The sequence below is a fragment of the Lytechinus variegatus genome, chromosome 2 (assembly GCF_018143015.1).
Source record: "Lytechinus variegatus isolate NC3 chromosome 2, Lvar_3.0, whole genome shotgun sequence".
Lineage (NCBI taxonomy): Eukaryota > Metazoa > Echinodermata > Echinoidea > Temnopleuroida > Toxopneustidae > Lytechinus > Lytechinus variegatus.
In genome coordinates this window covers 3,177,602-3,190,871 of record NC_054741.1, presented here as the reverse complement: position 1 = coordinate 3,190,871, position 13,270 = coordinate 3,177,602, and the positions used below count along the sequence as shown (strand labels likewise).

Below are 13,270 nucleotides of genomic sequence, written 5' to 3'. Positions count from 1 at the left end.
ATGAATTGTCAAACTATTCGGGTTTTCAGATTTGTAGTGATCTTAACTTGAATATTACGGTTCTATGTCTAAGGTTTTTAAATGAACTTAAAAGTTGTCATTACTAAAAGGAAATTTGTATAAATTCAAAAGCAATTCATTTCCTGTTTAGCACTCCTTAAATTACTTGTGACATAATGATATGCTGACATTGTTTTTCTGACTAGTTTTATAATGGACATGACCTATGAGACACAATGCCTAGAAATGGCTTCCAGTTAGTTGATAATAATGGATTACTAATACTAGTATGTTTATAAATATATATATATATATATATGTGACAGTTACAGAACTGGATAAAGGAGGGGGAAGAGGGAGCTCTCATTCCCACAGGAAAAGGCCCGTTTTCAAAATGTCTTGTACTCTTTTTTAAATGTAAAATGAGCCCCTATTCAAAAAGAATGTGTCCCTTTTTCCAAAATGAAATGTATCCTTTGTGATGCAACACTTTTTAAAAGAATCTACATATTTATGTCCTTGGTCCTGTTGCCTAAAAGTTACAATTATCATGGTAACTTAGCCATCTAAAGAAAACTTACATAGATTCCTTGATTCTGATTGGCTGTTATGTGTTGTTACCATGGGATAGCAAAGTTACCAAACAGTAACTTTTATGCAACAGGCCCCATTTCCTTGTCATGTACTTCATCTTATATTTCCTTCTGTTTTCATTGATTTTCTCTTTTTTTAGCCCCTGAATTAGAATGCAAGTAGGCCTTCATAGTATTCATTATTGTGTAAATTACATTCAATGAAAATGCTGTATATGTTATTTGCTCCTGAAGAGGCATATTATGTGCCTAAATGGGGCATTTAGCTGGACTCTCACCTTACAGTGCGTAGCCTTTGGGGTGACAAAAATGCCCCTCTCAATGTTTCCCCTAATAACTGTATGACCACTAGGTCTCACCATTCACACAAAATTTATCTTGCTATGCAAGCTTATATTTACTTTCTCTCTATTAATTGTGGCACATCATTATACACACAAAAGAATAGGTTTTTCAAAAAAAATGTTTTCTTTCAAACAAACATACTTTCAATTATCCCTTTGTGGGAGAGGTTTTGTATGAGAGCAAGATGACAACAAATCTCAACCCTTGCTGTTTCGCCCTGTGAAAAAGGGGCAGATTACTGGAAATATTTGCATGTGCCTCAAAAAAGTTGCACAAAGAGAAAACTAGTGGTAAAAATTTCACAAACTTTTTTATGCAAATATGTATAAATTAATTTTTGTTTTTCTTTAACTTCATAAACAAAGCTTCTTGTAAATTATCATTTTTTTTCTTAAAGTATCCAAGAAGCCTTGTTAACATTGGAGCACAGAAAAAATATTTGAAGTCAACAGACTCAAGATTCAATTTCATGTATTTTATAGTTTTATGGATATTTTATGTATTCTATTGTTTGTAGTATTTTATTTTTGGTTGCATTTTTGTTTGTGTACTTTAATTTCACCAACATCATACCAAAATAAATGATAAACAAAGCCAAAATATATAAAAATTGTTGATTTACACCCCAATTTGAAAATATCACTTTCCTAGTGGTTTTGTACATAATGTGGAAAAAAATCTTACTTTCGGGTTGACCTTTGGTCACAAAAGGTCACATGATTCCGTAAGGGACAGTCCAATTTTCACAAACTTGGTGTCAAAATATGTACAAAGCTTTAAAAAAAGTAATAAGATCGCACAGCGCTGTGCTTAGGGTTTGGCGCATGTGGTGAATTTGTGGAGGGGTTTGGGGTCCCGGCTCCTCCCCTCCAAGTGCAGTTAGGGTTAATATTACTTGCGACACCAGCTATGGTGGGCGGAGACATAAAAATAAGCTACAGATAAAGTTTGAAATCTCATACAGTACATATATACTCAATACAGGATTGGAGAGTACATCAGTCTGGGGAGTGCGAGACGTGTTTCATGGAGTGCCTCGTCACTGATTTTCACCAATGAATTTAATCTAAGCTAATAAGATAACATGATGTCAGTAGCTTCAGGTCATGGAGTCACCAGTGAAAAAAATGATGAATTGTGTTATAAAACGCTCCTTGGAAGATGCCAATTGCTTTAGATGAACCTGGTGGGTGTTTCACGACTTTACACATGACTGGAACATGTTCATAGGTCATAACTCAATTACATAGGGATATCACAGAGCACAAGAAAGGATCACCAATCGTTCGTAAAGTCATTTGTATCTTACGAACAGCTTTATCAAACACCCACCAGGTCCACATAACACTGAGCATTGTAATTGATCTTAGATCTATTTTTTATGTTTACCTGCACTAAATAAATTGTGCAGTGCAATCAAACATGTCAAATCAATTTTGCAGTATTTCTGTTCTAACTTACTGCATTAAAATCCACATAAATAGCTTGATAATAAATCAAATGAACCACTTTGAGACAAAATCAAAAGAAAAGAATATTCTGAAACAATTAGAACTAAAAATGGGTATAAGTTTTAATATGATCACTCCAAGAAAATATGATATATATAATATATCATCCTCTACGAACGGTCAAAGAATTCTTTTGACTGGATTCTGAACTGTCCTTCCACCCAAAGACTGTTTGGCCTTGTTATCTTCTTTCATGTCCTGATCGTACAGCTTTCTTATGTGCTTCTTCAACGGTTCAATATTGTTCTTCAGTTGTGCTGATATTGCTATTACAGGTATCTGGATCTTGTCCTGGAACTCCATCAAGTTGGTCCTTGACACCTCAAGATCTATCTTGTTCCCAACAACTGCGTGAGGTCTCTCCGATAGGCCAGGCTGGTACTGTTCGAGTTCGTAACGGAGGTCGGCCAGCTGTGACCAGGGCTCCTTGACAGAGAGGTCGATGACGTAGAGCAGACAGCGGCATCGCTCGATGTGGCGCAGGAAAGAGTGGCCCAGGCCTCGGTTTTGGTGGGCACCTCTGATCAGGCCAGGTATATCTGCAACTGGGGAGAGAACGTGAAAGAGAGATGCAGAGTGAGAAAGAGAGACAAAAAAAAACCAGAGATGGAGATAAAGAGAGAGATAGATTTCATGTCCAGAGTTTGATATATGGAGATAGACCAGGGGCCTGTAAAACAAGCTTAGCAAAAATCTTAAACATAATTTTAAATAATTGATTGCATTGACTACAATATACAATTAAATTAAAAAAGGCTTTTATAGGAGGAAATTATAATTTGTTAACAAATTTTCGACATTACTCCTATTTGTTGAAGATCAGTATACTCGATCTGTAATGAAAATCATAAGATCAGTATACTCGATCCGTAACGAAAATCGTACGATCATAAGTCAGAAAAAATTGGAACCAGTGGGATTCGAACCTGCCATCTACTGCTTTCCGGGCAGCGACTCAACCACCAGGCTATTCTGATTCACGGCTAAGTCACAATGAACTGGAAATACAATACCCTCGATCCTCTTCTTTCTGACTCATTAATATTCAAACGCCGTCCACAGTGGACAATAGTAAATTAAAAGAGGTTTTTTTATGGGTTCCAATTTTTTTCTGTCTTATGATCTTATGATTTTCATTACAGATCGAGCATACTGATCTTATGATCTTCATTACAGATCGAGCATACTGATCTTAAACAAATAGGAGTAATGCCGAAAATTTGTTAACAAAATATACCATTAATCGTGAAAATCAAGCTTACGATTAATCACTGTTTGTGTTATGGTTCCCACATCGAGATATACCATGGTATGGTGACAACTAAACCTGATTTGAAAGACTTTCTCATGAAACCCTTGTTTCCTGCAACTACTGTACTTTAGCTTTAAGCTAACAATAAACACTTACCTGCCACTTGCTCCAAATCATCATACATGACCATGCCGACATGGGGATTGAGAGTTGTGAATGGATATGCTGCCACCGCTGGTCTGGCTCTGGACAGTGCTCTCAAGAGGGTCGACTTTCCCGCATTAGGAAAACCAATCTATAAGGCATTAGCACAAAATAATAATATGTATGAAGCATTTAAACAAAAAGTGAAACTTTACAATGTACATTCTAATCATTTATGAATCTGCTCAATATGTAAACTCCAACACAAAAATAGACATAAATAACACCAGCATAACACTGAGAAAGTCAGGTGTTGCATACAACATTTGAAGGGTTCTTGGGGGTTCATTTTTGGATGGGTCAAGGGTCATTTTATTTCCTGTCCTTAATCAGTATAATTAAAGAGAGAAAGAAAAACATTCAAATGTTAAATAATAAGTGATATCCAGTACGTGACATCATGAACTAACCATTTACACACAATCCGTGCAAAAAAATATAATCATTTGTTAAAGTAAATGAAGTGCAAAGCCTTATCAAAGTCACTCAACTCTTTTAAATAGAACTATAGGCTATTAAGGCCAATATAATACACACTTTAGATCTTTTACCAAATATTTAGAAATGTCTTAGAAGTGCCATATTTACACATATTCAAGTACCATGGTTGGTTAGGTGTTAGCTGTTCTCCATTTGTTCAAATCAAGATGACATTAAAGGAAACCAAAACCCAAGAAGAGAGGCAATCTTATTGGAAAGAGTAAAATGAAAGGAACAATTTAAAAAAAGTTTCATCAAAATCGGTTATGAAATAAGCAAGTTATGGGAGTTTGAAAACTCTTGTTGTACTTTCTATGGGCATCCTCAAATTGGCAAACGTGCTTCTAAATGGCTGATTTTGTGGACAACTCTCCATTTGTTTTGTACACAAATTTTCAGATTTTCCTCATTATCTTTCAAGTTGCATCTTGCCTCCTTCTGAGCACAACATATGTCATGGGAAAATATAATCCACACCATATATGTCAAGGTCAGGAGGTGATAATGTGAAATATGTAAAATAAAGGGGAAAATCTGAAAATATGTGTACAAAACAAATGGAGAGTTGTCCACAAAATCAGCCATTTTGAAGCACGTTTGCCAATTTTAGGATCCACATAGAAAGTACAACAAGACTTTTTAATCTTCCATAACTTGCTTATTTCATAACCGATTTTGATGAAACTTTTTGTAAATTGTTCCTCTCATTTTACTCTTTCCAATAAGATTGATTCTCTTCTTGGGTTTTGGTTTCCTTTAAAGGTAAACCTAGCCAATAATTTAGGTAGAGGAAGCAGCTACTGTCTTTGCTGATTATGAGTCTGAATTTGTTACATCAAACATACTGATACATCTTATAAGGCGAGGCTACTAGCAGTGGCTACAGAATAGCCACTGTCTATACCCACTTTACTGTTGTAGTTATGTTGATGAATGTCCCTCTTTAGTATGAAATGTTTTGTATGAAAAATCCTAGTCAATAAAAAGTAAATGACCTATCAACACAAATGAGAGGGTAGAGGCAATTTCAGAGTTTAAAATAGATCTTTTACGTTTGGCATAACAGCATTCATTTCAATTATAGGCTACTCAGGTCAAGTCTCAATTATTCAAACCAGATATACATGTAAGAGTACAAATCAATGATCAGATAATACAAAACAATACATATATATATATGAAAGCTAAACTTAAGGTAAACAGAACTTTCAACCCAAGAGGAGCATCATACTTTGCTTTATACAAAATTCAATTACTGTATCAACATGAAATAAATAGAACAATTGTGACAAGCCACACCTCAAAATAACAATAAGTTGCCTAAAATTAATTTTGAGAAATGTATTGAGCTTGAAAAGGGACATGCTTAGCTCTAAAATGATCTATAACTCGCCAAAATGATCTTAAATAACCCATACAAGTACATGAATGAACGTAGAAGAATGTTGGTAACGATTTCAAAGAATAATAAGAAAAGGTTTGAAGTTTGGGGTTCATTCAATCATGAGATTTGAACACTGCAATCTCAATGAAACTTCCAAGCAATCTTCAATACAATGCCAAAGGAATTCTTGTGTCTTGTCTTTTATTCAACTTTATAATCTTAATTTTTTACAGTAGGAGAAAAATTGCCCTTTGACATAAGCTACTTTTCATTTTTTAAGACAAAATTACTATTTGAGCTATTTACATAGAATATTCCCTGGCGATTCATTGTTGGTTTTGGGTGGATGGTCACATATTAAAATGACAGGAGCAATTGGACTGCAACTTACCAGACCAACGTGAGCCATGGTTCTAAGCTCCAGGTTGAGAAGTCGTTCCTCTCCCTGTGTCCCACAGGTAGCCATCATTGGGGTCTTGTGCTGGGACGTTACAAAAGAGCGATTGCCACGCCCTCCCTCACCACCTGCAGCTAGCATGTACTGTCAAAATAATACCAGAATTATTAAACAATAGAACAAACATTGCAAAAACTTTGAGAAATGTACTATTCATCTATCTATCCGTCTTATTCACCCTGGGTAGCCTTGTCAGTGATTTAATCCTGTCTAGGCCGGGGTATTTGGAAGATTATATGGCGGGGGGGGGGGGCTTGTAGGCAGGTTGCCTGGGACATAATCTACAAAACTGTATAGCAATTTATTTCATTCAAATTGCTATTAATTGATTCTGCTAATTTATGAGTAATTAGCATGCAAAATCATACTTTTTCCTCTAACTCCCTAAACAAAGCTCCAAATGTTCTGTTTGGTGCAGAAACTTGTGATGTTCTTAGCAAAGATCTGTGAAAGAAATTGCGATATCAGATCAATTTCTTACTTTTTTTATGTATCATATTGTTTTTGCAATTTCTTATGTATTTCTTTGTTTTTTTACCCTTTTTTTATTGTTTTTTCAATGAACTTGTCAAGGACTCATAAACAGCATGAAATAAATCCATTTAGACCAGCAAAACTAAAAATAATCATACATATATGATTTTTGGTTGAAAACGCAAATTAGTATCGACTTTGTACCCGTCTTTGAGCAATTTTTGGTCTAACATAAACTTACAAAATGTTGCGTAATTTTGGAACCACATATCTGGGCATTGCAAAATTGGTCTCAAAAGATGCGCAAGACTTGAAAGTAAATAGTCAGCAAGCAGTGCGCTAAAAAAAATTCGAGCGACAAAAATATTGCGCGAATCGTTGAGGGGCCCCAATGCCCCCCCCCTTCCCGACCTAGATAGGGTTAAATTCCATTTTTCTGTAAGGATCTGCACACAAATACTTATAGAATAATACATAACATAAAATGATCAAAGTAACTGAATGCAAATGGTAGAATGAAAGATATAACAAAAGTAAGGGAACCAAACATCCTCCCTTGGTATTTGAGTATTAATCTTATTATTTTATTTTCATTCAATGTCTTACGAAAGCATTACAAGTATATGAAGTGGAAGTGGAATATGATACATTTTGGGTACACATTTTGGCACTCTTTCCCGACATCACATTAATGAGATATTGCTGTTCAGTGTAGCATCACTTCAACAAGAAAAATCTTGTATTAAAGAAAATTTTCATCTCCTATCATTAAGCAGTTAAAACATTTTTTAATAGGAGTGTAAAAATGCAAAAAAGACTAGATTAAGTGACTTACAGTGTCATGTTCATTTTCCAAGTCCTTGATGATAACATCATTTTCCTTGACTAGAGTACCCAGAGGAACCTGTAAATTACAAAAATAAATAAACAAACAAATGAATAAATAATCACATTAATAAATATCATATTCATTGCGTTGTGTATCTATCTACGCAGGGGAGAAAAACCTCCATGCTATACTTATCTAGACTTAATTCAAATAACTGTATCAACACACCAATGAAGATGTGAAAGATAGAGTGAGATCATGGGGGGGGGGGCACCTGCTTCCATAGTAGTAGAGGCCTAGAAAAAGAAGTGTATAAAAAGGAGAGCAGTGCCATACCTAATTACAAAATGCACTTGATGTCTCCTCTAGGTCATTTAGCTCCCCCACCCTCATCATAATACCGTGGCGTCGCCCCAGGGTGGGGAATCAGTGATGCTTATCTTCTTTGCTCACACAGCAGACAGTCTGCATTTGCAAATTGTTGCTACTCAGAAACTCAACTTGGAAACAGAAAGGAAGTTTACCTTGATAACAGTGTGCTTGCCATTGCGCCCATGACGATTTTGATTCCTTCCATTTCCTCCCGCTTCTCCTCGATACAGTGGAAGGACACGCTCTAGTGACTTAATGCTTTGGTTGCCTGGGATAGAGAAGAAAATACCTTAATAATCATAATGTCAAGACAGACACAATAATTCTTGGTTGATGTTATAATTGTATGATTTAAAGAGAAATTCCAGAAGTTGCAGTAAACACTGATTTCATGGGCAAGTCTGTAAAACAAGGCTTAATTGTCAGTATATCGAGGATCTAGATCTGGTACAGTTACATAAACTGAACTTTGTGAAATCTTGGAATCTACACTGAAAAATGTTCAGACAGAAGATCCCAACACAGATAAGCGCACATGGGACAGTGTATAATTATTGCTGTGAATGTCGGGCCCAAGGCTCTACCTGAATCCTGTGCTTATTTGCTGATTTCTCAGCAATTACGCGATTTCTTCCAAAATCCTTTGGCACATATGTTTTATTTATACAAACAGACACTTTGGTGGTCATTTCATTGGATTCTGTGCGAACTCATTTTTATATCGTTACCAAACCTAGCATTTACCTTTAATTTGTATTAATACACATGAAATTATCTTAATGGTATTAATATTACACACATAGTTTAAATGATTACTTTTCATTAATTTCCTACTTAACTATAACCATAGATCCAATAATCGACCTAGTACCAAACTATTCACTCATATATGGGTATTATCATAGCTTAATATTCATTTACCTTCGACCAAAATTTTCACTTCTGGCTACTACCAGATCAACTTGCTATTCACCTCAATGCAATGAAAATAAGCGAGAAGAGTCAGCAGCCAAGGTGTCAAATACAACATCAAACTGTATTCCAAAGTCTCCCTTCATCACAAAGGCTAGATAAGAATACCAAAGCCCTAAAAAGACACATGTATTTAGATACATATTGTCCCCACTTTTCTAGATTCCTTTCCATATTTTATGCACTGTAATCATATTTTCCTTTGAAGGTATCATAAGTCTAATGCAGGGTTTCTTTTTATATAGATTTACATACTTTTGTCAGGATCATTTCTAGCAAATTTGTGCTTTTTATCATCCTTCCATGAAAGATATCTGAATTACCTTGTTTGTTCATATAGTTACATGGATGCGTGAAATGTGTTTATCTTAAAAGTGGAAATAAATGAAATGAGAATATACCTACTTTCAAGAATAACATGTCCTCCATGGCCACCATCTCCACCATCAGGCCCTCCAAACTCTACATGAGCTTCTCTGCGTACCGACACACATCCATCTCCTCCTTTGCCTCCAACTACTCGAACCCTTCGCCAATCAACAAAATGCTTTGACTGCAAAGATTGCGAGAACAAAATCATACCAGATTCATATATTAGCCAACACATTTTTGGTTATTTACAATATCTGGCGAGAGTGATGAATGGATCCTACAAGCATAGGTTTGTTTACTAGAGATGACTTTTCATTCTTGGTGAGGAAATTCTATTAAGATATGTTTTTTTTTTGTCAAATAAAATATAGATCTGTCTATTAAATAGTTCAAATTTCAATCATCAATATAATGTAGGATTGCAAACTTGATAAAACAAGACTGATAATCTGACATAATTATACATACATCATACATGTAGCTCTGACATCATGCAGCCTCCATGAAAGATAAAAAGAACAGGTAGGGGAAAAAGGAAGTATTTTCAGAATATAAATTTCATTGATCTCTGAAGAAATAACAATAATTGTGTTGTTGAGATAATTTTAAGGAAACAGCATCTGATGTATTCTTACTTAAATAATAAAGAATAAAATAATCTACTTTCAATTGGAAAATCAAAAGGCATACCAGCTTTTTCTCACTTAGATTTTTCCTCCTCTTTGTGGTAATGGATGACATCATTCTCTGTATGGTTCTCATGTGATATAATTGGAATAGCTGACTATATTGAAGAAGATGATGATGCAAGAGTGAAGCCATCATATCTCCTCTGTCTTGAAGACCACCTATATCCAACATGTTATAGAAACAAAGAAATATATAATTTTTTTCACATTTTTGTTTTAGTGTGTCTGTAAGTATGTTACACTTTTTATAAATCAGTCAAAATCTAAGTTTCAGAATATTTGAGGATATTCAATAGTGATGGATCCCATTATCTAATCTATTGAATGCAAAAGCAAACTGAAAATTTCTTTCACCAGTTTATTGACAGAAGAGAAAAGCATTGCATTTTACTGGTCAAATGACCCTTTAAGAAAAAAAATACAAAAAACAACCGAAAACTCAATTTGCCTTTTGTTAACATACGATTGGAGCTTTATTCTGATGTATCAAAGAAAAAAGGGTAGCTAGATATTCTGCTATATCTTGGATTAACATCAGCCTGTGCATGATTTGTCCACATCTCTCCTTTCACTGCATTGCTGAAGAATTATTGTTTCATCAAACTAAATCAATATCCCCTGCACCAAATATTCATCACAGCATCCTATTTCCATCATGCCTCCTTTATTCCTTAATTTAATGTTAAACAAGTTGACTTAAAGCTGTTGAAGCTAATCAGACTAAGTCATAACCCAGGGAGCCCAGGACCTTACGTGTTGACCATACTCACCTGATTAGCGTGAAGTATGGTCAAAATAATTCTCCAAATAAATAGTTAAAACAGAAATCAAGCACTTACCACGATTATATGGATGAATGTCTAACGAGTGGCAGTTTCCTGACATCTGGGCACAAACTGGAACCTCAAAAAAACGAAAAGTTCTCTCCTACCCCGTCTCGATCGGCCATTTTTGTTACGATTCATAACAAAAATGGCCGATCGAGACGGGGTAGGAGAGAACTTTTCTTCGTTTTTTTGAGGTTCCAGTTTGTGCCCAGATGTCAGGAAACTGCCACTCGTTAGACCTCACTGAACACGTGGAATTCCATTATTTTAACATTTTATTTATTTATTTATTTATTTATTCTCGAATATTTATACAGAGTGGCATTAAAATACATACAATGCACGAAAAACATAGTAACAGGACATTATGAGATACAGAAAAAGGGAATAAATACAAGGTAAAAATACGAAAATGTGTTACGAGTTACAGATGGCAAGATACATGATAAAAATATGCAAAATATTAACATTAAAAGCTGGTCTACCTCAGGGCTCTGTGATTATATATAAGCATTTAAAAAGATGAAAGTTCGTTAAAACACAAGGCAATACTAATAAATTTACTTTTGGAATTTACTTTTGGAATTAAAAAAACAAAAAAAAAACAAGCAGAAGACATATTGCATCATTTGATAATTTTATCACTTATATACATCAAGATAAAAAGATAAAAAACAAAACAAATAAAACACAACACGTTTCAATGTCTAGATAATAAGTGGTAATAACAGAAAGACAAGAAATGAGCAGCAATAAATTTTGTGCTTCCGGCAAGGTCCTAATCGTCAAATTCGTAAAATTGAAATATTGTATAATTCAAACAATAAAAAACAAAAGAAATAGTGAGTGAGTGATGTCATCGACTGTCTCCTTTGGATGTAACTGGCTCGTTCATATAACTATTTAGTTAAAATAAGCAAAACTTTGAAATGTCATAAGTTTCTTATTTTACATCCGATTTTGATGAAATTTTCAGCATTGTGCTTGTCTGATTTTTCTCTATTGATTCAAATCAACATTTTTCTCACTCATTCAATGAACAAGGTTATGATGATTTTTCTGAGCCTCTGAGTCTGAGGCACTCACACAACATGCGAGGTTAGTAATACTAACCTCGCACAACGCATGTGGTTTCATAGTGGACTTTGACGTTTTCATTCATCACACGAATGTGAGGGAATGAAAAACGCCAAACATTTGAGTATTTCTCCACTAATGGAAATTCGTTTTTATGATTCAACTTTTTTTTTTAATGAATTGGAAATTATTTATAAAAGTGTTTTTATCGCTTACCTCCAAGTCTCAACCAGGATACTCCGTTCGATCCGTCCTTAATACTGCGGTGGAAAGTACGCAAACAACAATCGAAAAGCAATTTTTCGTATCGAACATTCTCAATTCAAGTCGTCAGCGCATAATAGGAAATTGTACCAAAAATCAACAGGTTGCATCTCATGTATATACTTATTGGTAAAGTACGCCATCTTTTGACAAGATGATGATGAAAGTGGATTGAACGAGCAAGAAAATAATGCTGATCGCCTAGAATGCAGCTAGCTTGCAACACCGTAAACAAAGGTACGGTAGGCACTTAAGAACCAAGTTTGAAAGGACACTCGTAAAATTACGTCACTCTCGCGATGAATAATCATTAGATCGTGGTCGTGCGTGTTCAATAAAAACTCTCTGCATGAATGAATATTCATCGGCGAGAGTGACATAATTTTACGAGTATCCTTTCAAACTTGGTTCTTAAGTGCCTACCGACTTTGAAATAATATCGCGCGCCCTCTTTAGGCAAAAGTTGATATCAACGCTGATCAAGAGGCATCTACGTGAAGATCACGAAAAATGCTCTTATTTTATTAAAAACAACACCAAACAGAATTCAACAAACGATCCATATGGTTCGGTAAGTGTCATAGAATAAATATAATGCTTAGCTACGATGTAAAGTCATAGTTATTTTAGTAAAAAGGGTGTGAAAGATTCGCGTGCACCAGGTGCATATGAATCCTTCACACACGAGACGATTTGAAACCATGAGTGAGTCTGAGGTGGACTTGACCTTTATTTTTTTTTAACTTACTCCAAGCTAGTGTTGATGTCCTTTTCGCCGAAGTGTCCGATCTTCCCCTTGTAGTATCTATGTCATCGTCATCATCAACATCATTCATCGCCATCATCGCAGGCGTCATTACATTTACATCACTGATCACAATAAATCGCATCATTTATCATGCACAGCACAGTGGGCATACACTAACATAAATACCTACGAGTGGGGCAGACATCGGCATTTTACCCTAAATCATCACGAATTATTACTTAGTAACGGATTTCCAGGCAAAGGATTGCAGTCATAAGACCACGACGATATTGACATAGCTGAACCGTAACTTGATTGGCAGAATTACTATGAACAAAAATTCTTACTTTTTTTTGATTTTCGCGACTTTTCCACAGCCACAGGCACAGTCCAAAGAAAGAATGGTGAATTCTGTAGTCT

The 13,270-nt window shown here is 35.1% G+C and overlaps 1 protein-coding gene across 3 annotated transcripts; it reads right to left on the bottom strand.

Moving 5' to 3' along the window:
• Positions 1-2,493: 2,493 nt before the first annotated feature.
• LOC121407075 (mitochondrial ribosome-associated GTPase 2-like) lies at positions 2,494-13,270 on the bottom strand. 3 transcript variants are annotated; one of them, XM_041597996.1, is made up of 8 exons: positions 13,198-13,270; positions 9,936-10,093; positions 9,279-9,426; positions 8,054-8,169; positions 7,536-7,604; positions 6,161-6,310; positions 3,858-3,996; positions 2,494-2,994 (listed from the first exon to the last, which is right to left on the bottom strand). In XM_041597996.1, exons 2-8 carry the CDS (start codon positions 10,068-10,070, stop codon positions 2,570-2,572), a joined length of 1,182 nt encoding a protein of 393 aa, XP_041453930.1. In that variant the 5' UTR covers positions 10,071-10,093; positions 13,198-13,270; the 3' UTR covers positions 2,494-2,569. The 3 variants fall into 3 exon arrangements, with proteins under 3 accessions (XP_041453930.1, XP_041453929.1, XP_041453931.1); XM_041597995.1 differs by lacking the exon at positions 13,198-13,270 and adding an exon at positions 12,851-13,182; XM_041597997.1 differs by lacking the exon at positions 13,198-13,270 and adding an exon at positions 10,774-10,808.